The 26,351-nt window shown below is 43.4% G+C and overlaps 1 protein-coding gene across 7 annotated transcripts in view; it reads left to right on the plus strand.

The window, feature by feature from the left end:
- Positions 1–26,351, plus strand: part of LOC146172892 (xibalbin-1-like) — a 116,915-nt gene that overhangs the window by 73,757 nt on the left and 16,807 nt on the right. For all 7 annotated transcript variants that reach the window (XM_084584857.1, XM_084584856.1, XM_084584854.1 and 4 more), the window contains 2 exons: positions 11,413–11,547; positions 23,721–23,778. In XM_084584857.1, the coding sequence (XP_084440983.1) occupies positions 11,413–11,547; positions 23,721–23,778 (193 nt within the window). The remainder of the gene's footprint in view (positions 1–11,412; positions 11,548–23,720; positions 23,779–26,351) is intronic.

Here is a 26,351-nt window from a genome sequence, read left to right on the forward strand (position 1 = left end):
ACTAATGAGCACATAAACAGTTCAACATTAATGGTTCAAGACTGGTGTAATATATTCACTTGCGTATTTTGTGATCAAGTCAAACGATGCCCTCCATTCTTCATAGGCAATGGTTGTTCGAAGCTCTGAATCCTGTTGAACATCCAGTTTGAAAGCTTGAGTACCTTCTTCTATGTTATGCTAAAATTCTCTTAATTAGCAACAATATTCTTCTATTTCATATAATTAATTGACTATATAAAAGCAGGAAACCTTTCTGCAACCTTCTGAGTTTCACTTCCAAGCTACAACACATCGGACAAGAGCAGCGAAGTAGAAGATTAGACTATTAAGTTCTGTGACAAGTACAACGCAAAAAGCAATATTTGTGCGCCTTCCATTTCTTAACTTGCTATTTTCCAATTACTGTCACCAGCCAGACCTTAAGACAGCAAATCTCAATGCTATTATGTGACGTCAGTCGGTCATTGCATCATAAAGGCAGCGCTAGCCAATAGGGAGAAGGCAATAATACGGACTGCAAAAAATATTAGTAGGAAGATTCAGTAAAATGACCAAGCAAAAAAGCTCTTATTAGCAAGAATGCATTCCCCTTATAGCGTCCATCGTATGCTTAAAGAATCATAAATTTTGCATAATGCAAAGCCAACCATTAATTCCCGAGTGAACATTATTATTTCCTGCCTTTGAGCTTCCTAATTCTCACGCTTTTATTTTATTTGTGCTACTATAAGGCGCCGGAAATGCAAAGGACATCGCGTAGTTAATAATTTCTATAGAGCGCCACACTACCCTTCCTCTAGCGGCTTTATGTTTATTACTGCATTAATATAATCATGAAGCCCGACATAAGTCTCGTTGGTGTGAATAGAACAGTGAAATTTTATGGCGGCATTTTTTTTAGAGCTTTAGAAACAGAACAATTTTCGCGCACAGGTACGTCGATTCTAAATAATATCACTATGTCGTATTCAACAATTAACAGGCAAGCAACACAAAAGAACAGAACATATCTAAGAAAGTAATTTTCTTTTCCGAAGTGCTCTATTTCGCACTTTCCCGAAAGCAAAAACAAGCTCACACTTAATCCATGGCCGGCGTTAATGGCAGGCGTACATATAGCGCTGGTTCTTTCAAGTTCTTTCAAGAGTCTTGATAAATCGATTGGTCCTATAAGTCTTCAAGAAAACAAATCTGTCCCTGCGTAAAATACGGCCCTGATGAGAGACACCACCTTGTTTATATCTATAGTGACGTATTCACCTCTTAAGCATTCTAACGTGGAAGTTTGGGCTTGTTAGCACGTGACACGTAAGCAGATCCCTTTAGTCAAAGGCTACCGAACAACGCACCCTGGCACTGAGTGGTATTTTGTAATTATATTACTATATTGTTGCAGCTAGTCACACCCTGTACGGTGGAACTAGCATTAGTCTTTAGTAAGAAAACTTCAGGTGATTTTGATGCATTAGGAGAGACTTGTATACTACAGCTCGCCTGAATTTGCTGATTACGATGGTGATAACCGCGATTATATAAAATTTTAAACACAGACAATTATAATATATTTGTAAACAATTATAATACAAAACTATAAATTATGAAACTGTAAACACAGATAACCAAAGTCAATAGAATTTATTGACAGTAATTCGAATAAAATGTCGCTTTCCCCCCCCCCCCCCCCCCTCATGGCCATCATGTCCATCCGGCTTCTTAATCTCCTCACTGCACCGAGCCACTCGTGTTCTCAGACAAGCCAGCATCGAAGCTTGCACAAGCGTGATTAAGGGGATATACGATCAATTACGTTGCTATGCAACATACAGACTGCGCAATGTGACGGGCGTCACAGCTCAAAACTTGGCAGTGGCTTAGCTCTGCTATGCCTGGATATACGTAGCGTAAAGCGTAAAGCGCCCACACCAGTGCGGTTTAGGAAGTTTCAGTGTTCCGGGCCTCTCTCGCGGCCACCCTGAGAAAGCGTCTTGTTGTGACTGTACATCGGCGCGCCCCTTTTCGAACACAACCAGCATTTAATTAAACGCATTAAAGTTCACCGGCGTTCTATAATTTCTCTACAGGAAAGGAAAGGCGCAGTATCTGTCACTCGCGGAATGCCGCTATTATTCTCACTGTATACAGGGGGAATTCTGACGAGGAAAGCTTGGTTATGTGAAAAAGGCATATATGTACCATGGGGGACAAACTGTCTTTTGTATAACAAAACAGAAACAATCGAACATGTGTTCCTTGGGTGTAACAACGCTATCTTTTTTTTGGGACGTGTTACAGCGAACCATTAAAAAGGATCTTCCTCTTACACCGCAAGGTATCAGGTTTCTGCCAATTTAAGGCGATGCCATACCATACGATCTCATATTCCTGATGGGCCTGCATTCTGTGTGGCTCAGTGCTATGGATTATCGTCACGGTGACACTGATGTAAGATTCGTGTATGAATGTTTTGGTAAGAGTATTGTGAAAATACATGATGTTTTGCAACATACAGAATATGATGCTCAAACCGAGGTGGTGCTTAAAAATCTTGCACAAATGAAACGACACCATTTTTCGCAGCCGGCAAGCGGCCTGCAAACGTTGTAAAAATTTATTACTGTATATTTTGTCATTATGTGCATTGCGCAATAAAGGAAAAAAAAAACGGGGCGTGACGCAGTGGTATAGCGCTGGGCTGGGGATCAATGGGATTGAGGTTCGACTCCCCGGTGGAGGACGATTTATTAATAATTTTTTCATTATAGATTCAATGGTGATTGGGCATAAGACTTCTGGTCAGTTAGTTTTCGCGCATGCGCAGAAGTGGCGACTCCCGCACAGGCGAAACTCGGCTCCGACCCGCGTAGTGTAGCTTTTCGCTACAATATTTTTGTGGCGTTAAGAGTGTCTTGAAACTTGAAACGCAAGCATCGTGCGCACCAAGCCTTGCGTAATTCTGTATTATACGGCACCAATACTATTCATTCTTTTTGAACTGTATTAAACTAAAATCCCTGCTGCTGTTCTATTGCCACACATGACGTCTTTCTTTTTAAAGAATCGGCGTTAGAAAGAACTTGGACGGCTTTTGACCAAACGACTCACAATTCCTACCATATATTGACAATTACTTCTGGTTTCAAGGTTAGTAACAAATATTGCTCAAACAATAAAGAAGGAAGATTTGCCTTTGAGTAAAAGATTGTGCCGTAAATAAGTAACAAACTCTTACTGACGCTGCGTACTTACCATGGTGCATGCAAATTAAAGTGACATACTTTCCCTCATGGGCGAACGATCCAGCGTCACGCTGGTCAAATGCCATCGGGAAAAGATGGCCACAGGTGGACAGAGACAACAATCTACAAAGTTGTGAACTGGCCGCACTTCATCTTGTCCTAATGCCATTTTCCCCCACCAGGATGCAAATTACCTCATGTAAAAGGCATACAGAGTATCATACGTGGTAACTGATCTGCTACACGTACTTGCGTGGATTTCAGTTCGTTTTCATGGCATTGAAAAAACGAGACTTTTGTTGCAGCCGCCGTTTTGTTGCTATACAGAAACAAAACAAGGATAACCAATAAGCAATAAATGGTGAATAAAGATGACTATAGAAAAGGTACATTTGGGTTTCGCTTTAAGATGCAATCTCTTGCTTTATCTGCGGTTGGTCCATAATCCAAAAAGCCTGGGGGCTGCAGTCATAGGGTCTCGCGGGAGTTTAGTCGAGTGTCCTCTTCAGGCGAGCGCAGTAAAAATATGTCTACGTCCAGATCTGGCTACAATTTCTTCCATTCACAACACAGTCCAGCGCCTCTTACGCTGCTGAATAAGCAGCTTCCTTTGAGTCGTGATAAATAACACTCAATCCACAAAAGAAGAAAAAATGGAAACCTTTCAGCAAAAGAAGGAACACATGAAACCGAACTCAGCTGAGGTTTCGTTAGCTTTGTTCTGTCACCCGCCTCAAAATAACGAACGGTCTTCCTGTCTCCCAGGTGTAGTGACGTAATCTTTTGCAGACTGATGAATTATCCAGCAGGAAAGCCGAGTGGGCAGCCCCAAGCAAGGCGCCCAGAGATGGTCCCACGGGGCATTCAAGAGACGTGAGAAGACAGTGTTTTGGAGGACTAGGGCCACAAATGGACTGTGCGGTCTGATCATCGCTCACGCCAGTGCCTTCTTTATGAGACGTCCTGACTTATCTATTAATGTTCGCTCCTTTTCGAGTGAACAGTTGCTCTTGGATGGGACTGGCAATGCTGAAAAAGCTAGTTTTTGTAAGAGTTTGTAGACAGATGCCTCATCCTTCAATAAGCACGAAGAACGGACGGCATGGATTTGCGCTTTCTCCTAGGATGAAAGCCAAGGCCTTCGCTTCGCTACTGCGTACAGTAACAGTTGTGCGTTCACCCCCCCCCCCCCCCCCTTCCCCTTCTTCTCTCGCTGCACTTCTTCTGTGGTATGAAAAAGTAATCTACCGATGGGATAGTTATTACGAGACAAATAATGCAATGTTTTCAAAAGAGGAACAGCATTGAAAGTAAATTCGTATGCATATAACAATAGAAATATAAATAAACTAGAGAAAACAGTGCTTTGCATGCGTACCATCCCCGTGAGCAACTTTTATAGGTTAGAGAAAATATTTCGAGCTACTGAGCATTAAAAAAAAGATAACTGTAAGGTCAGACATGCTTCTTTTGGTAATAACATCTGAAAAGAAACTTGTTAGACCCTTTTGCGCAGAGGAATAGGAACCTGCCGGAATGAAAATAATCACTGTACAGCCGCAATCCACAAACGAAATGCGTAATACCCTTAAGCCTAACGCCACCTGCACAAAATTATTTATAATTTGAAAAGATGCGCTACTTAGGCGTACAGAATTATGTCAAAGAAACGGACATAGACGTTAAGTGCATAGCGTTTGAGCCTAATTTCTATGCTCATTTTTTTTTTTTTTTTTTTGACGCAACTCTGTGCGCCGGAGAAGGGGTAGGCAGCGAACGCGATGGTTAGATGGCATCCTTGAGGCACTGCAGATGAAGTTATGTGATGTTAAGAAGATAGTGAGAGACCGGAAAGCGTGGCGTGACATGGTCCATAGGGTCACGAAGAGTCGGACACGACTGAACGACTGAACTGAACTGAACTGAACTGAAGCAGTGCATCCTTTCAAATTGTTTTTCCAGCGAGCTATAGTGCCAATCCATTCCTAATGAAATGATCGGCGTCAAGATATACAGACTACCTTGGCTCTTTCTCACCCTATAATGGGGCCTACATTGCAGACGTGACACTCCTGTACACAATTCTGCATGCGTCTAACCATGCGTTAGCAGCCAACTGCACCCACAGCGCTAACACCTTCCACGGAGTTACTCCAATTTGTACTCATGTGACGCCTCCATTTAGACGTGGATGAATGCGAAATCCGGCACCTGCAATGTGAACTCGTGTTGAACGGCACCATCAGTTGCTACCATAACATACATTCTTTCGGAACCATTTTTGGAGCATAAATGTGTCTTAAGATACATGACGTGGCAGTATGAAGTTTCTGCAGATAGGAAAGACCATGGACTATTGGACAGTGGACGGACAGGGGACAATGGAAGCATATGTAGGCAGTGGGCAGTGGAAGATAACAAACACAGCGGACAGGGAACCAAAGGAAGATTCCTTCTTGCCTTGTCATAGTACTCTCGTAATTGTCTCTTGTATGATATTCCATAATAAAGAAATGCCATGGCATCCACTCACAATGACACATCTGCAGAATGGGCCTAACAGAGAACACGAAAAAATGCATCGCTGTCTTAAGGGATTTGTTGGGTTGAAATGTGTCTAGTTTAAACGCGACACCGTTAAACACCTCGTTACCAGAAAATCCGGCGTCTGCCTTGTGAGCGTCAAATCTTGGCCGTCACTCTGAAAGGGGGTAGTTTGCAGGTAATACGGCCATGTACTGGCTGCTCATCGGGATGTGGGACGTCATGAGACCACATGCGAGAGCAGAGCTCGCAGACGCTGCTAAATTGGACTTCGCATTTTGAAACGGGAATGTGAGACCGCAATCCGAAATATTGATATAGTATAAATGGAGGTGTACGCTTCATTAAAGGAAGCATTTTATTTGACTCGGCGTTTCGACCGGAAGATCGCTCTTATTCAAGAGCGTTTCTTTTCGCTACTGCTTCCCATTTGTAGGGGTTGAGCTAATAAAAGGGTGAAACATGTTAACAAAAACTGAAAAGGGGACATAAAGGTGTATAATGGAGAGGAAAGCGACCTGGGGGCGTACAGAAAATGTAGACTGCGGAGAAGCATGATATCCAGGAGTCGCCCCTCTTTTGTGTTTGCTACTAGGTGCTTGCTGATTGACAGGCGTGTCACGCTGAACTTAAGTGGTCAGCAGCGTGCGTGTCTACAAAACTGGTTCAGTCGAAGAATCCCCATGCAGAGCTATAAAGCATGTCCGTTGACAAAGAAAACACACACACCAAATATTTGAAAGCATTATCTGGAACGGGATATTCTTTGCTTTGTAAAAGGATCGGTCACTAACCAGATCAACATAAAAATACACGTTTCGGTACGGGATTCGAAATTTCTTTTTCATTTTGACTTGGTCAGTGATATTCTTATTACCATACTATCATACCTGACCAGACCAACTTTCGTCGAACCCTTGACTACATGTTCTTTACTTGCATGATTAGTACTAACAGCAGTGGTTCGGCAAGTTCAGGATGTCGTAGTACCAGTAACGAACTTGTATTTATTATTGCGCTCATTACTAATTTCTCTAGTAGCTTGAGTAACGACAAACAGTGATGTAGTAGTCACAGGGTAGACACAAAATTAACTGTCGGCAGCTAGCCGACTGTCGCTCCACATCAAAGCAGCCGCTACATCTACATGATCCCGCTGATAAGCACTGCATCACGTTTCGTTGCCCCAGAATCGGCGGAGACGCGTTTAAAAATGTACCACTAGCATCACGACCCTGTACGATCCGATAGCTTCCAAGACCAGAAGGAGATCAAGTTTATCCGTCGAGGCCCTGGCGAGGCACCGGCATCGCTATCACCAAGTAAGGAAAGATCGCCGGTGACTCGCTTTTCATTGAGACAAATTGTTCCTCAACTGCACAAAAGTTTCCGAGCTCAATGTGGGACGTTTTCTTTTTCGCAATATGTCAAAGCCGGTTCGCCGCCCTCCTGAGTCCAACTTCTCATTTCCTCCGCACGTCGGCACTCACCTATCTGCGAGGTTTGTTCTAAGTGAGAATAACACCCGGGCTGTGTGTGTCTCTTGTGCGGCGGCGGCCTGTTTGTTGCCGGTGGCAACACGACCAAACGATGTCGAAACCTTCTGGCCGGAGACTGAGCGTCAGGTTTAAAAGAGCCGACGTCAAAGGCAGCCGCTCGTTAACTCAAGTTTCAAATGATGTCACTTTTTTCATACTTATCTCTTTCTCGGGCTGCGGCCTTTGCGGCCCCGCAGGGTCGTCCCTCTGATCTCGTTTGCTTCAGATTAGTGGCGTCCAAGACAGTCGCTGCTCTAAAGTGCGCAGTAGGAGAACGGCCAATATTTTTGCTAGCTCCCCTGCAAAAACAAATTTTTGTCTTTTTTTTTATTTACAGCAGTTATTTCTTACTACTTGAAACAAGCTTGTCTTTAAAATACGCCTCGGAAGAAATACAAACCGAAAAACAATCTTAAGCCGCGTCCATTTGCCTGGAAGGAATTGCAGGCTATTCCACCAGGTCAATTTAAAATGTGTATACATAGCAGAAAACATCTCTCTGTAATGTTTTATTAAATACTTATCAGAAACACTAAGTTTTCAGTTGAATTTTGTTAACTAAGAATGAATATGGTCATTCCTGATATTACGGTGACGAGAAAGAGAGCACTTCATGAATTGCCAAAAAAATTTCCATTGGACAACCTAGCCATTTGCCCTTTAAAGTGTTACTAGCAATGAGCCATTTGAAGACATCGCCAGTAGGGCACACGGAGAAAAAACAGGAGAAATAAATTCATATCTTACGATGTTGATTGAACCTAAGCTCTGTATCTTTCCGCGTGTGCGTTATTAAATGGGCATGATCGTCAACATCTCTGCGCTTTTGAAAAACTTGAACACAGAACATGAAACAGCACGAAACACAGGAGCGCAAACTATGAACTCAAATTTTATTGCAGTATGCACACATATATAAACTTCAGACGTCAGCACTTCCCAAAAAACGATCAAAGTCAACAATGGTGCTGTCGTATCTACGGCGCTATGTATCACATTTGACACGGCATATCATTTTTCACTTTATTACTTATCCAAGAATCATTTCTCTTGTTTGGATAGCGTCACTGTTGGGTCGCTTACACATGACCCTCCTTTTGCACATTCGGTAGAGGAAGCCTCCCACAGCTTTCTTCAGGGTTAGCCTGTCTTTGGATTTTAGCAGAATTTCAGCTTCGTGGAAATAAGGTGTGCAATATTTTCATCTAGGACAGTCTGGCGCCAGATATCTACTTCGATTAATCTGCTCACAGTTGCGCCTCTGTCCGATAAGCTTTTCGTTGAAGCATCTGCCTGCTTTCTCTACATGTACTCGACCGCATGAGAGCAGAACCTTATAGACGATTCCTTCGCAGCACTCGACAAACATTTTGTGTCTAACACCACAACACACCTCTGGTACAGACTTGCGCTTCTGGATTAATTTCGCACAAGTTCGTTCACGGCATGTCTTTCAGCAACTTTCTTCGTTCTGTGCGAAAGGGCATGAATGTACGGGCGTACCACAGGCCCTCTTTTTGTTTCTTTTCTCTTGCCTAGATGACTTTATTTGACTAATTCTTTTAGCACTTTCTTGGCAACGGAGGCAAGCAGCGGTGTCGGGTGACCAGCTTTCTCTAACCTAGCAGCCTGCGCGCTGAAACCAGATTGAACCTTTCGGCTGCGGGACTTTTTAGTAGACCTTTTAATAATAATTTTTGATCACGTGTTTAATTTGCGTAGTCTCGCTCCTCAGCTTCACCCTATAGCGTCCTAGTAGTTGAAGTGGAAGTTTATTCTTATATTTAGTTTCCTTAGACAGAAACTAAAGGAACCCGAACAGAAGGTGCGTACTTGCACCTGACCAGGTTCAGAGCCCCATACAATTGTACAATTTGTACAATTTGTGTACAGTAATAAAATTTACTCCACTTTTTATTCAAAACGCTTGAATATATTTATCAGTGTAATTTTGGTTAAACGCCCTCGCATTTTAAAAATTTGTTTTATACTCGGCAAAGCTTGGATGGCAGATAAATGCTTTTCGAGTTTTCTCGGCTGTACTTCACTGTTCACAATATATTGGCGAATGTAAGTATTTAGCGAGGCCACTAACTTCCCTAAAATCTCTTCAACGAGGAGGATTTTATCTCGGCAACTTACTTTATTGCCTACCGAGTGTATGCCTTAAAAAATGCCTAGCTTATGAAAACATTCGCGAACACCAATAAGTGAACCTTCAGTCAATTTTCCAACAAACACAAAACATAAGTTTTAGTGGACGGCGCGCAAAGTGATTTAGTTCTGCAAACCAACCGCTGATAAGTCGCCATGGTGTAAAACCACTTTTAAATATTGGGAGATTCGATCGCGTCATGAGCTCGTCGCGCGGTTGCGTTTGTGAAGAGGTATCGAATTTCCCTGGTGTCTAATCAATAGTTTTCTGTTGCCAATACCAATAGCCTTCTGTTGAACGGAGGAATTCAGGCAAAGGAAGACGTCTGGATAATTTTTAAAACGTTTAATCATAACATCAGACGATTGTGTGTGTGTGTGTGTGTGTGTGTGTGTGTGTGTGTGTGTGTGTGTGTGTGTGTGTGTGTGTGTGTGTGTGTGTGTGTGTGTGTGTGTGTGTGTGTGTGTGTGTGTGTGTGTGTGTGTGTGTGTGTGTGTGTGTGTGTGTGTGTGTGTGTGTGTGTGTGTGTGTGTGTGTGTGTGTGTGTGTGTGTGTGTGTGTGTGTGTGTGTGTGTGTGTGTGTGTGTGTGTGTGTGTGTGTGTGTGTGTGTGTGTGTGTGTGTGTGTGTGTGTGTGTGTGTGTGTGTGTGTGTGTGTGTGTGTGCGCGCGTGCGCGTGCGTGTGCGTGTGCGTGTGCGAGTGTGTGTGTGTGTGTGTGTGTGTGTGTGTGTGTGTGTGTGTGTGTGTGTGTGTGTGTGTGTGTGTGTGTGTGTGTGTGTGTGTGTGTGTGTGTGTGTGTGTGTGTGTGTGTGTGTGTGTGTGTGTGTGTGTGTGTGTGTGTGTGTGTGTGTGTGTGTGTGTGTGTGTGTGTGTGTGTGTGTGTGTGTGTGTGTGTGTGTGTGTGTGTGTGTGTGTGTGTGTGTGTGTGTGTGTGTGTGTGTGTGTGTGTGTGTGTGTGTGTGTGTGTGTGTGTGTGTGTGAAATGAGCATTGTGCTCAGGTGCTCTCAGTATCTGCACTGAGAAAGCCAGCAAGGGTGTGCAATTAACGCGTACGTCCGCCTTTTTGGGCCGTGGTGGCCCACAGCTCCATGGTTCAATGACATATTTTCTGCTTATGACTGCCGAAAATAGAATGAATAATGTTTTTTTTTTTGCGATTCTTATGTTCAGTTCGGTATTAAATCTTTCAGTGTCATTACTGCAGCGAGCGCTACCTGGTGCAATCAGGCTTTTTTTTTTTTTTAATTTGGAAGGTTTTTACCAGCCAAAAATGGACGCATACACAAGGGAGAACCACACATGATAAGGGCTGGACTAATGACAGAATTTTTTTTAAACACAGTATTAGCCGCGCGTGCGGCAAGCAAGGTGCTTTCCTTTACTCTTCGTCATCGCTAATAAGCATCGCGTATCATATTCAAAGTCAACAATTTAAGGTTCTCAAGTCGAGATTTCTCGGCGAAACAGTTTAAGAGCAATGCTTTGAGAATGGAGCTTTTAAATTTCACGACTTGTTCACAAAACCACTAGCACTGCATGAGCGAACTACAGAAATGACTAATGTGGTTCTCTAGGATCCACTGTTACTTTTTCTCTGAATTGGTTGATTCGCGTTATAGTACGATAGAACATAAAAAATAGCAGTTGCTAACTATGAGCAAGGATACGCGGCAATTGCATTGCTCCGCTGAACACACAAGAGATTCAGATTTTTACATTTGACTACACCAAACAAGCCAGAGGCACCAGAATAGTTAAGCTTATAATTTGGTCTTGTGGTCAGCTTTTCTTTTAGATAACAAATATGAACAGTGGTCAACTTTCTGTCACGGAAGTGATGTGTGTGGCCGTCACTGTAGATTTGAGTTATATACGACTATAGTATCCGATTGGGCTCCGCGTACTGAGCATTCTCGGTCTCCTCCATCCCGGCAGGTGAGGAGACCGTCGGGGCGTTGTCCGCCGAGGCGGACCCCTACGAATTCTGCCGAGCGCACTTCGGCACGGACTTCGCGCTGAACCGCGAAGTCCGACGCGCCGCCAATTCGGTCGAGAAACCCCACGAGCCAAGTAAGCCCCTCCGACTCTCGTAAACGATACCCCGCACACCCCTCCAAGCCCTCCTCATTTTCATTTCCTTCTGCCGGCTCCTTTGCTCGAGTATGCGCAACTTCGCACCCTTTTACTCCTTGCATCGTGCTTTTTATAGACTAGGCTTGGCTCGTGCAGCGACTATTGCAATGGCTTTTTCTTTGATCTCGGCTTTTTCCTTGCCAACTCAAATTGTCCAGCATTATATCGCACGCTTTGCTTTGCCTGATTCCTTTTGCGCAGTTTACTTTGCCATGTTTTGTACTGTACCCAGTGTAACGTATTTACATGAAGTAATAATCTCTCCTACAGCAACCACCGAGTTATCCTTGTAATTGGCAATCTCACCTATCAGCTATCGTATTTACCATACCTTGAGACAGCTGTTATTCCTTCGGACCACTAAAAGAAACTCGTGCCTCAAATGCAAAAACGATTACCGTATGTACATTAAAACTGCAGCAAATCAGCTCACAGCCATCATCGAGTGCCTTCACTTTGAATCAGAAACCTTTTTCGACGAGTGCAGTTCAAAACCAACTTTCTTTTTGCTTTTTATGTCACTCAAAATATGAATCTTTTCCCTCGTACGAGCACTCTCGTTCGAGTGCAAGTGCGGAACAAATTCATTGTGGGCTTTGTCCCGTTCAAGGTAGCACTTCGCTAGGCCTACCGGGTTGCCTTTTCCTTCGCGTAAAACGGCATAAATGACGCGCTGCCCCTTCTGTGTGCAACTCGTATTCGAGTCATTACGACACTGGAATCAATATGAGCAGAGACTGTAGCGTTTTCGGGGCACACCATCAGTGCTTGCTTAAGTACAGCACATCGAACAAGACAGCATTTATAGCTGCCTCTCAGCTTCCTCGCCTCTTCACGTTTTCGGTGATCCCAGCATTCCAATGTCCACCTGCTTCTCTTGCGAACACATTTCTGTGTAGAATTTTATTCCATAAATGAGAAGAATTGTTTTTATGGTGCGCGATTACCATACGATCATGTCATCGTACGAGTGGATTCATTCGGACTCCAAATGCTACGAAAGCTAGCGATTATCGCAGAGCAAGGGGAAAACAGTGGCAAGAACACGCCGCTTCGATACAGGTAGATATCTGCTTCAGTCTGCTCACTGAGACAACTCGCATGACATATCACAGAGTTCCTGTCAGGGCTTCCTCCCTGTAAATAATAGACCATATATTTTGTGCATAACCATATGCTATTCCTGAATTATCGAACTACGAAATCGTGCAGGAGACTGAAAGTCGCATGGTTTTGAACATCATCCTTCTAATACTGCACCACTGGTTGGGCTCCATCGCTTTTGACTAGTGCAGTGTGCTCATCTTCCACCAATCCAGGGATGCAAAGAGTGAAGACGCAGTCGTGACTTCAACGCCTTGAGCGTGCAATCGATCAATTGCTGGGGGCATCTGTATACTAAACCTAACTCTTCTTACCTAGTGAAAGAGAAGGCTATTATGAAACTATAGATAAGATTTTTATGTAGCGATAATTGTCACTCCAGTCCAAGACATGGTGTAAAAAAAACGAGGTGTTTTTGCGTCGGCTGACGATTACCTTTTCTACCACTTTCTTTTTTACAAGGAATGTCAGCTCTGCTACCTGGAAAAAGTGAGCAAATAGAAATGTGAACCTTTACTCAAAACTCCTCGTCAATAAATGTCCCTTTCTACTGACGTTTATGCGGTGTTTAAAAACAAATTTGTCGAATACAAGACAGTGGCGCCCACTACAGCAAACAGGTCATTTCAAGAAAAGTTCACCACAATTCAGCATTGCCCATAAGAATCATCTGAAGGCGGCGCGCAGACCGATCTATACAGTCCACAGGGTGAACTCATGCGCAGGAACGTTCCTGCCCTAAAGGCCACCGATAAAAAAGAAATGTTTATACTTCACTTTAGTTCGATTTCCAGGAATGATCAATCAGCCTCGCTAAGTGCCCTTTATCGAGGCTCGTGGGAGGAGTGCGCTATAAACGATTGCTTCCTCCCGGTACACGAGAAAGACGATCGGTGAAGGAGCTTATACATAATAATTGCGAGGAAATCTTTCAAAGTTCCCGGTGGTCGTTTTCATGGTTGGTTGCGTCGACATCAATAAATATTTTTCAGAAAAGTTGGGATTAAGTATAAGTGTCTCTGAGTAAGTATCGATATGAACGTGAGTGCCCAAAAGTTCTCATTCAGGTACTTATAAACTGAGCTAGCTAAACGCCGGAACTGTCGCAGCTGCCAATCTTATTGGAAAACTTGTGTCTCCAAACTCGATTTGAGCTTATTTTTTCAGAGTGGGTAGAAGATTAAGTGGACGAACGTTAAGGATGCGTATGGAAGATTTCTTCACAGGAAGCTATGAGGGAGTGGGCGCCTACGTTCAAGGTAAATGCTTTTCGTGGCCTTCAGTTTTGTGAAAATATATTTACCATTTCTTCCATATTCCCCTTACGAGGGTAAATACTGGTCGCTTTTTCTCTTACGGCATTAAGTGAACCTCGCATGACATGCTGCATATTGATTTCTTACTGCTGCTTCTCTCATTAGGTTAGTATACTAACCTAATGAGAGAAGAAGAGCGTTGGATCAATATATTGATCCAACGCTCTTCTGCTGTCGATGGCCGTACACGTTAACTCAGCCCACGGGTTAACCTAGAAGATTAGGTTCTGAATCTAAAGTATGGTAATAAATTAGAGTATAGCTATCACTATGGTACCGGTATCATCTTTTTCTCAGGAGTGCCATTTAGGCTCCTGTCAGCTAACAGATCGAACAAGCCACAAATATGCGCATGGATCGTACGCCCAAGAAATCTGATTGGAGATCGATGCTGGTGGCCATTGCTCTGAATAAGAATTAATTATGATGGCGACGAGAACCATACCAGTAGCTTGCTTAGAAGCTGTTGTCTAGGGAAGTTGATAGGCATAATTGGTAGAGCCAAAACAGCATTAGCAGTAGCGAAAGTTGTAGGATCATGGCAGTTCTGTGGATCAAGGAATTATGATACTTGTAATTATGATTACGACAGTATGGTATGAGCGTTGGCAGCGATGTTACCACTTTGACCTGCACTATTTTGCTAGAATGGTTTCACACTAACACAAGGCTTACTTTTTAATGATCAAGAACTTCATTTTTGCTCGGAGCCTAATTTGAGCTGTTTATTACCGGTTTCAACACAATTGCCATGCCACTTCTCTCCTTGTCGCAGGCCACTGCCGAATGTTGCGCGGCTGCTTAAGAGCAGGCTTGTCTTCACTTGCTGCCAAGAAAGGACCGAGCTCGCTTACCTCCACCCGTTTAACATCGCTTTTTATTGTTTGAATACAAGAACCTGTTCCAAGCTAGTAGAGTGGTGTATGCCTATCTTTGTGACCGCCATCAGCGCGCCGGGACATGCTGACTGTGCCTATAGCGAGTTGAGACCTGGAGCCCAAAAAAGGACGGGGGTTGGATGCAACCATCATGCAAACCATGAACAGCGCGTGTGTCTGTAATGTTTTCAATATTTAACGCGATGGCTTTAAAGACCCCGTTCATCGATAATTCGGCGTCAGCGACGACGTTGTGATCGAAAAATCGGGAGCATGGCGTTGGCAGGAAGTAGCTGGCAGCTGACATGGCCGAGCACTAACTGGTCGTAGGGTTGCCTGATGTTACGTTTGGCAGAAGCTGCCAACTCAGACTTCTCTTTTCACATGGGAGGGGAAATCAGAATCAGCCTGCCAGGGCCCTTGCATTCACGTTACCTCTTGGCCACGCAGACCAGTTTATATGGCTTGGTTAAAGCGGGTATTTATACGTGGGCTGGTAACCTACGCTATCACGTCGTACTCTTTATGGCGGAGCTTAAGTGTAGCGGGTATTTATACGTGGGCTGGTAACCTACGCTATCACGTCGTACTCTTTATGGCGGAGCTTAAGTGTAGCGGGTATTTATACGTGGGCTGGTAACCTACGCTATCACGTCGTACTCTTTATGGCGGAGCTTAAGTGTAGCGGGTATTTATACGTGGGCTGCTAACCTACGCTATCACGTCGTACTCTTTATGGCGGAGCTTAAGTGTAGCGGGTATTTATACGTGGGCTGGTAACCTACGCTATCACGTCGTACTCTTTATGGCGGAGCTTAAGTGTAGCGGGTATTTATACGTGGGCTGGTAACCTACGCTATCACGTCGTACTCTTTATGGCGGAGCTTAAGTGTAGCGGGTATTTATACGTGGGCTGGTAACCTACGCTATCACGTCGTACTCTTTATGGCGGAGCTTAAGTGTAGCGGGTATTTATACGTGGGCTGGTAACCTACGCTATCACGTCGTACTCTTTATGGCGGAGCTTAAGTGTCCCCCATAATTTTTCTTCAGGGAAAACTGCCCCGGTTGCCGATTTCAATGAGTTTCAAGGATTTGAATTATTACGCCGGCCAGGTTAATCATGCGAATTATCTTGGCGCTAGCAATTCAAACAATGGAGCAATTAGCGATTATAACTGCGCCGGCTATCAGGCTTCTGCGAGCAGCGCAGCGACAATGCATGGAGGGTACATGATGGCGTCACTGGCGATACCGATATGTTTTCCGCATAGAACCGTTTGATTCGAAGAAGTAAAAGCACAACTACCGAAAGCAGATGCCTGTAAGCATTATTTGGCGTCATTAGAAAATACGCCGTAGGATGTGCGCGAAGGCAACGAAAACATGAACTATTACCGTTCATGACGCCATCACCGAGCTTCTCCGCAGTCCTTCAGGGCTGTGAGGAGGAGACCACATTTTAATCGTCGATTACGTCATCAGTTTTAATGATAGCGCAAAAACACTTTGCAACCATTACGTACAGCCTATGGAAATTTTAATTTTTGAATATCGCAGAATTCTTAAAACGTGATGCAGCTGTCCTTTAACTTTCCTCCTCTTCTCTCCGTGCCGCAGGGCTTACTTCTTCATAGGGATTACTTTGGTTGTCCTCGTGCTAAGCTGGAAGGGGGGAGGGGGTGAAACCTGATCAGGGACCTTAAGGCGACCATTGGGAAGCGAGTATAGCGAGGCCAGAAGGTAACTATGGTAACCTGCATATCACCTGGCATTTTTTTACCTACACGTCTTTTATCGTATTTCATGGAAATTACCCAATGCGCAAACCGAACCCTCACACAGATATCTAGTTCTTTTGAGGTAGGCAAGTTAAAGAACGAGCGATGATTGCTAGGATACCCTACCATCGCTGCTGCAAGTCAAGAACTTTTTGCGGTCATTGAAAAATGATACCACCATGTAACAGAAAAACATTAATTGCGCTGATGATGATGCTGATCATGATGATGATTGATGGTGTGGTGTGAGTGGCTGTGAATGTGCCTACTCCAGTACCGCTGGTAGAAAGTTGTGGTGGCGGTAGAAGGGGCAATGCCGGTGACACCTAACCTTTAGCGTACGTACAGCCGAATGTCCTAGCCATGTGCCAACGCGCAACCAATGGTCGATGCCCGAGGTACACCCACGAAGAGACAGCTTCGTGTCCCAAATGCGGAAAGGATCGATAGGCGCACCTACATGTTCCGCGATGGGTGTGTGCGCTTCCCGCCAGGGCACGCATGCGGCGTCTTCCGAACAGGCCTTCTTCGAGCGCCTCGTTGTACAATTCTCTCCATAACCGTTTGTACTTATGCATATTCTTCGACAGTCTGCTATCGTACAGTAAAGACTCACCCTTATTAAACTCTCATGCGCTTTGTTAGGCATTCCGTTTACATACAGCTCGTTTGCCTACAATTGGCTTCACGTATCCTTTTACGTACTGTGCCTGTCCACTTAAAGAAACTTCAGGTGCTAGCAGCTATTCCTGATGGTTTTGGGTCGTTAAGTCTCATGTACCTTATCATACCATACAACACTTTTCCATCCGGTGTAATGAGAGTATCAAATGCAGTACGGACTATGTTGTGTGCCTCGGAATGTGTAGAATATGCGCGCGAAGAATTCTCATAAGGCAGTTTCCCGCAATTTTATGTCAGTCTCACCCGAAGTAATGAATTCCTGCGAAAACATCCTACAAGCCCTATAGGTGGTGGTGGTGACTATGGTTTATTTTTGGGGGAGGGGATACTGGTCACGTCTTATGTTGGCCATCTTTGTGGCATCACTCTTGGTGACCAGGGGGAAGGGGAAGTTGGAATTAGGGGAAGGTTGGGGAGGGGAAGGTTGCTGACGCCGTATATGTCGCCGCCATTTTCGCACGAAGCACTATAGGCCCATGCAGGCCTACAGAACAGAGCTGAGGCCAGACTCCTCCAGATAAATCAGGAGGAGCCGGTGAGCAGAAAGTTGGTTCCGAGCTGGGAAGAGCAATTGCCCTTCCGTATCAGCAGGGAGACCAAGATTCCGATAGCCTTTCAGAAGTTTCTGGCGATGGCCAGCGGAGGCTGGACACACGAGGAGCAAGTGTCCCAGTGTGCCAGTATTGCCGCAAGAGGGACAGGATGGGCTGGGAGCTCGGCCACAGGCATACATGCGGAACGGAGTCCACGTGCAGCCTATTCGAAGTCGTAGGAGGAGCGCAACCAGATACGTGTACAAAGCAGGACGCATTAACAATAATATATTCTGGGTCATTGGACGACACCTTCATCAGAAAGGAATGCAGTAATGCGCTCCTCAGGTTTTAAAGAACTCGGGGTTGAGTTCAAGACTTTAAGTGTACGCTCTCTGAACCCTTTTATTATAGATCTTTGGAGACGCTACAGACTCCTTTCCTTGGCGCTGTTTCTTTTCTTTTTTCTCCCTTTGTTCCCCTCCCCACATGTAGGGTAGCATACTGGGCATCGTCTATAGTTAACCTCCCAGCCTTTCTATTCTATTCCTTCTCTCTCTCTCTCTTCACATACGCTCGCATAAGTGCAGATATTGTGCAATGTCTGCACTTATGCGAGCGTGTGGGAAGAAAGAGAGAGTGCAGACATTGCGCAGCAGATATTGTTCAAAATAGACCTTTCCCTTCCTGTTAACCAATTGTGCAATGCAGAACACAAGCCCCATTTTCAAGCTATCCGTTCAACCAAATTCCTAGTCCTGGTCAGGGCAGTCTTGGAGGACATATGCAAATATTGCTTAGATAATTCTCTATGCAATTTTTGAAGGTACTCTCATTGACAGGCTGGGGGCACAATTATATTGATCTTCGCTAGGTTTCAGTATGCACTTGCATTTTCTACGCGAAATTCCATTCCTAGACAGACAAAATTCATCACATGCCTAAAAAAAATCTAAAGTGTAATGTTTCAAGTGGAAGTCGTTTTTGATTGCTGTTGTCTGGCATATTTTGAAGTTTCACCATACTATTTAACCAGCCCGCAGAGAATTCATCAGGACATTTCTAATTTCCCGCTATTTATTTTAAAATATTTATCGTAATTACACTCTTAACAAGCCGCTGTAAGCAGAAGGCAAATTTTAAAAGGAAAAGGTCGCTAGTCATTATACGTTTAGACCATTCGCACTAATATTGTCATTGTAGTGGCTCCCAATATTCCTCAGTAGTCTTACAACTACTAGTAATCACCAAAAAAGTTGGAAGCCTCTTTTTTGAATTCAAATTTAGTACCAATCATTTTTTTTTTTCTTCAGAATTTTACCCCATTGTCTCTGCCCCGAGATAAAAGAGCCATTTATGATGAAACGGTGGCGCTTCATAATGTTCATTGGAAGTTTTTATTGCCTGTGCACTAGAGCGGTACGAGTGCTTTCAAAGAAATGTGGAAAGTGTCCGAAAACAAGTGTGCAGACTACGGTCATGCGAATTGCAGTTTAGCAGGATTGCACCATCCGTGTATAGCAATTCCTAGTACTGCTCGCTCAATTCGAATAAGGAAGAGGAAAGAGCTAAGTTAATAAAGTATCCGCATTCATTCGCTCCAAACTGCAAGCGCTCGTTTTTCCTCCAGCCAGCTGGGTTACCCCACTGCGCGTTCGTTTTGTGCGTCCACATTGAAATGCACTAGCGTTATCTAATTTTGTCCAAACAGATGTTGCAGCAGTTTTCATCAGCGTGACCTATCTCGGACATGCTAGAACTAGAGGCTACGTTGTCATCCATAGAGTGGTCTCTTGGCACTCTAATTTCAGTGTATGTGACGTCACCCGCTTGCAACATCGTGCGAAATGTTGTTAGGAAGCAGGCACTAAAGGCAACTAATTTATCTGCACATACGTGGATGCCTTCGTCGTTTCCTGGCAGCGAATGTTAATTAGAGCCCGGTGAACTAACGAAAGCGACTTTTTTTTTTTTGTCTCCTTATCACATCGAATGCGCCCTCTTGTGCAAGTCGCCTGTGTAGTGCTGATAAAGTGCCAACCAAACTATGGCCTTTTTAGACCTCCCTTTCTCTGATGGCTTGCTTTTATGGTGCGAAAAGTTTTTACTTGAATTTTTCGCCAGGCGTTCTTCGCCTCATACCCAGGGAGCCATGTCGCATGTCACGATCGAAACGTGGCGTGAGAGTTAAAAGGGGCGTGTAATGGTTTCCCCGTGGCACACGCCCGTTGTTTCGGGTTTGTGCCGTCCATACCTGCTCTTTGAAACAGTTTTCGTTTCGTTTTCCATCGTTCTAAGTTACGGCAGCCGGCACACGAAGATTCCGGAAGCAATCTCTTTCTGCCCATTCCCGCAAGAAACATAAATCATTAATGCATTTCCATCGATACTGCATAGGCGAGAACTTCCAGGTTTGGGCAGGTTTTGGCGAAACTTACATGTATAATCCTCGAACCGTCTGGTAAGGCTTGGTTCCTCTGTAGGTGTTGAAACGTTTGCTATAAGGCAGGACGACAGTCCTGGTGAAAATCGATGCGACTAAATTTGTTTAATACGGCTAAACGAATTTAAGCCGCAGAAACTTGCAAAGTGGTCTAGTGACATTTCAAGTGTGGTTCTGTTCCTCTTCAGGGACCTGTAACCAAGCAGCACGGAATGGCAGATACAATTGGCAGTTGGCTAAAGCCTTACCATGATATGACAGTATTAGTAGGTTTACTATGTCTTTTGTGTTGTTGGTTTTAACTCTGAACATGTAACAAGCGTATTATTCAAACTTAGCCACTTGCGCTCATGCTTTTTCCTTGAGTTATTTTGTTGTTAGTTCTCTAGTTCAAAAATAATAAAAGAATCGCGGCAGACTGAACTGACAACAATAATTGAAAAACACTCCTAAATTCGACAGACGGTCTTTTCGACATTATGTGCTTATACTACATTTGTTTATCAAAGGAGAAACTTTAGTGTCGCTCTGTACCAATGAGTCGACCAAAGAAGTATATTCGATAAAGCGAATTTCAAAGGTCTCTGGAGTTATTGCAAACAGTAGGCGACTCAAAGGAACGTCCTTTTTGTAAAAGACAGTATGTATGTGTACTTTTTGTGTTGCTTGAATATACATTTTGTGTGAAAAATCTGAGGGACTATTTCCTGTGTCGCTGCTATCCTGGTCGGACAGGAGAGCTATATCTGGTATAAAGTGCTACAAATTGATTGCTTCTGAGGCACAACGCAGAGGATTTTAACGCAACGGTGTAAATTAATTATTTCAGTCTCTCTCTTTCAGCATAATATACTTGAATAGTCTACAAGGATATGTTATAGTTATTTTATTTGCTTGTTTTCCTACGTCTTCCATGCATGGGCTCTTGCAAAATCATATGAGTGACCCCGAAGGTCGCTCTCACTCGTAGTCCACACTCATTTGCTACGTGACTGCCTCGTCTATCAGAAAAGGTCAAATTGCCAGCTTCGCGCTCAACCATGAATATTCCAGCGCGAGAGCCTTCACGCAAAAAAGAAAATCATTGCAGCGAAATCAGAATTGAGCCTTCAATCGCGACCACCGGCGGCTGCATTTCGATGGAGGCCAGAGACATCCGTGTGCTGTAAAAAAAAAAAAAAAAAAAAAAAAGAAAAAGAAAAACAGTCGGTTTTTTTTTTTTACGCAAATATTAGAACATTTGAAAGATATCCATTATTCGTATTAATCAAGAAGTATATAGCTGCATTGAAGCAGCAAAGAGTCTTTGTATATAGCTGTTTGCTGCTTGACCATATGTTTGGTCACACTTACTTGGCTCTAAAGCTGTCACTGCATGTGGCAGGAAGCGGTCAAAGTTTGTGTGCACACCAAAAGCAGGAATGGGCTCAAGGTAGACAGAGTACGGAAGCCTCTATTCAATCGTTCTAACAAAGTCTCTAAATTGTTGAGAAGCGCCGCAAGTGACAGCAGCAGCGATTCGGAGTAATTCGAGTCAACAAAGGTCTGGCCTTGTTTCCGTGCCTTCTTTCCCCTAGCATATTTTTTTTTTTTTCGGTTTATATATTTTTCACTTTGATTTATTTCTTTCTAGTGAAATATAACGTGCAGTTCAATATATATCTTATACAAATATTCATATGGGAATAGGATCTTCCCACGTTTCTGTGCTTTCTTTTTCCAGGTACTTTCTGTCGTTTTATATTTACGTTCAAATTTGCTTTTTATATTTCAATATGTTCTCATGGACTATTTGAGGTTTATTTCAGTTTTTCACGTGACCAATTCTGCAGGCTATATGTTTGTATGTTCCTCGTATTTTTATTTGTGCTTCATCTTTCTTATGCCTCTTTTTTCGCATGACATTTAATGTGCAGTTAAAAGTTTACTATTCTTCTCTCCAAATTAATCATGTGGACAAAAGTATCGAAAACATTTCTGCATTTTTAAACTATATTATATTCATTTGGTGCCAACGGCTCTTTCTTCCTTTGTGAAATTGTTACCACTTAGTTTACAACTTTTTTCTCTTGTATGACAAGTCATGTGAGGAAAAAGTTGATCACCTTTTTTTTTTTACTTGTTTTCTCCTCAGTTTGTCCTATTTAATGCACGTACGTCAGCTGACAGTTCTGTCGATGTTCCTTTAATGTTTCTTAAACAGTTTAAAGCCCATCGCACTTTTCTTTAAGTCATTGAGAGGAAAGGGGTATTAGCGATGTCTTTGTTTTCGCTTCTGCCTAGATTGTTTTAGTTTGTCCACGTGGAGTTTCAATTCTTTTTCTTTCTTGTTCATTTTGTATGCATGCAAATTTTATGATGTTGTTTCTTAAAGGAGTTGAGGCACCAAGTTCGAGGCTATAAAGAACATACTATGGGCTTTCTCAGCATATAAAATCACCCATTGCGAAGTTCTGAATACAAATACCTTTTTACATGAATTTTAATTAAGCTGCACAGAGTCATTAAATACTTTCTCCAGATCGAGACCCATCGTTGGTTTCATTATTAATGTATGAAGCTCTCAAAGGTGCCAGTGATAACTGGTGACGTCATATCACAGTACCATGATGTTATATGAACTGCGCGGCGACGCGCGACATCGACCACCAGCTGTGGGCGGTCGATGGGGTGATCGGCAGACGCCATCATTTGGGTGCCGCCATCTTCGCCCGGACTCAACATTCTCGCCGTTAAGACTACGACCTGACTAGCTTGTCTCTGTGCTTTAATTTAACTTCAAAAAACGAAACGAAACTTTATTTTACATTTTCATGCTTCGCCACTCAGCGGAAGTGGGAAAAACAGAAAATGCAGCATGTCGGCTTATTGAAGTGTTTCAGTTGATAAGCATTTATCACCAGTAGTTTCAGCTAAGCCAAAATTTCGCTAAAGTTAAACAGCAGGAAATAAAAGATATTGTTCTGTAGCTTTCGCAGTATTCTTTTCTATTTAAAAGCAGGATCTTTTAATTCTAAAGATGGGAATAAATGGTTTTTTTTCCCAAATTTACTTCTTTTTTTTTAGTCCTCCCATTCGGCGATAGTGACGTGACCGCAGCCGCGGCAAGGCGCACCAACTCAAGTGGTAGACGTCACGTGTGCGCAGTCGCTCCTGGTATGAAGGGCATTGCGCGGCTTTGCTGACCTTAGCAGCTGTAGCCAGCAGAGTAGAACTTTAGGTCCGAAATTGCGAAGTGTGGAAAGAAGTGACACATTACATGCTTATGTCACCATAATATGCTTCAACCAGCGATTAAATTTTGTATTTCAAAAGTCTAAAAATATAACCATGCTGTTCCTAATGAGTTTTTTTTTTCTCTTCACTTTAAGGAGATGACCTGGATGATTACAACGACAACCTGGCCCGTCTTCTATTCTTCACACGAAAGTAAGTTTCCGGAAGTTCATCCTTTGGCTTTAATTCACGCAATACCTTCTTATCTCCTGATGGCCTTTTTTTTTCTTTATTATCTTCACTCCTAATGGCTGTAAGAATTCCACTATACGCCTAAATTCGTACATAATGCGTAATATACCTTGTTAAATGTGTCTAAAAGCCAGCTATCTTCAAAATATCGGGCCTCTGGCGATAATGTACCCCCCCCCCCAAAAAAAAAAAAAAAGAAAAAAAAAAGGGTGAGAAAAAACTTTCATTGCCCCTTGCTCACAACATTTTTTTACACCACGCCATAGTTCAACAAAAGCTTTAGTTGTGGTTTAGCTCTGGTTAACACTAGCTGAATTGCGAAAGCAATGGTGGAAGCTTCTTTTGCCTGCTACATTATTCCCCTATCACTCCCTATCAGTGTAAGGGGCTACATTATTGGGGACACTTAAGCTCATCCTTTAAGGGTAGGACGCGAGAGCGTAAGTTAGCAGCCCACATATAAAGTCACGCTTCAACCAAGCCGTATGGACGTGCCTGCGTGTCGTAGGGGTAACAAGAATGCAAATGTTTCCGGCAGGTTGTTTCTGATCACCCTCCCATATGAAAGGAGCGACCCCAGTTGGCAGCTCCCACCCATGGCATAGGGGTAACCTGAATTCAAATGTCATGGCAGGCTGATTTGTTTTATGAGGAGACCGTAGCTAGGCCTCTTCACGGCGTAGCTACGGCCACTTGAGTCTCAGTTTGGCTGTCGTAGTATTGCTTTCGCAACAAAAAAAATATAAAGATTCTGGGAAATTTTGTGAGTTGTCTATTACGGAACAGTAAGCCTCGTGAAACTTAGGAAAATGCATTTTTGTTCATTGGGTGAATCTACGATCATTTCTCCACACCCTTCTGATTGTTGTATGACGCTGCAGTTCAGGCAAGGGTGTAGTCACCTTCCTACCCTGTGATGTTTCATTATAATCTCCTTCATTTCGTAATGTCAAATGTAATAGATATTTCATTAGCTAAATCTGGCAAGAACCGTGCCTCCGAGTTTAGGGCCAGATCTTTCTAAAATACTGTCACTGGTGGAGAGCGATCAGGCTAAACTGAAGCAACGGAATGACGACCAATTACTGCGCCGCTGAGAGGACTCAGAAGTGAGAACACTATGGCAGTAGAAAGCAATGGCTATAGGGAGCAAAATAGCGCCTCCTCTCATTGCCTCCTGATCTAGTAGTTAGTTGATGTTCGATAATGCAGCTGCATAAAACTACCGCTTGTTTACACTCACTTCTCGCGGTTTGTTTAGTTTTTGCGTGACAGAGGAGAGCTGATACATTTGGAGCGCACGCGTCGCCATCTGAGTAAAACATGACGTGTTAGTGTAACATCGTTCAGCGATGAATTCGATAACCAACTGCAGTGAACATCTCTCTGTTTCACCATATAAAAGTTTCGATACTGAAACGTGCTGTTAGTTATGTCTGGCCTTGAGAGCGGCATACCTTTTTTTTCATGTGCCCCGTTTTTGTGAGCTGTGAGTACGCTATAAGTGCTATATTATTATGATAGCATAGTGCTCGATGAACTGTGATGACAACCGAGAGCATGTTAAAATTCATAAAGAGCATTACAGGGTGTGACCAAAGACGCGTCAGGTAATCTACCTGAGTGCCTAATAATTATGAAAGCCAGTCACTCATACTACATCTCGACAGCTCAACCGGCTTTTCAATATCAAGACATGCAGTGCGAGACACTTATAGTGCGAAACGGCTCCGAAAAAAGATTGCTCTATTTGCAACCCGAAGTGCGCTTACAGAGATATTTGTGTGTTAGTTCTCTAGCAGTTATACTGCTGCATAATGTCCGGAGTCTGATAGGCCGAAGGGCACCGGTGTAGTACTCATCGGATGTGTTACAAATAGTGGAGAACTTGAGGGACCAGCAATAGGCCAGTTAATTACAAGAATGCTGCTGCTTCAAAACATTGCGTACGTCTGGTAAAAACTTTAACGCCTCCTCAAACTACGATACCCCTTGCTTTCCTTCCATCGAATCCAAACAGAACTTATGCCGTTATACTCGACGGTTCTTGAGGCATACAGGTGACAGCAAGCTGCAAATTGCTGTTTAGTGCCGCACCACAAGGTCAACTTGTGGTGCGGCATGTCACAACAAAATTTTCTATGGCATAGAACTCGATATCGTTCCTGTTATGCGAACCCACTGTGAAGTCAACAGGTAGATTGCGACTCTCCTTGCCGCCATTGTAGTTTTCTGTACTGCTCTTCTTTACTCCTACTTATCTATTTCATGCAACTGAACAACGCACCAGAAAAGTCGAACGCGTTGGAAAATGCAACGCACTCTATAACAGCACGAGTGAAACGAAGAAAAAAAAATAAGCTAAATAGTGTTTTTTTTTTTTCTGTTACTTATAATGCGAATGTACCGTTAACGCAAATGCGGTGTTTTAAGTGCTGCAACCTTCATGTAAACGACTGCGCACATACTTTGTGACTGTCCTCAGTTTGAGCGTGAGCGTGCCTTCCTGGCTGCTACACTCCGCTGCTTGGACT

Source organism: Amblyomma maculatum, chromosome 11 (genome assembly GCF_055883805.1).
Source record: "Amblyomma maculatum isolate TAMU_Amacu chromosome 11, ASM5588380v1, whole genome shotgun sequence".
Lineage (NCBI taxonomy): Eukaryota > Metazoa > Arthropoda > Arachnida > Ixodida > Ixodidae > Amblyomma > Amblyomma maculatum.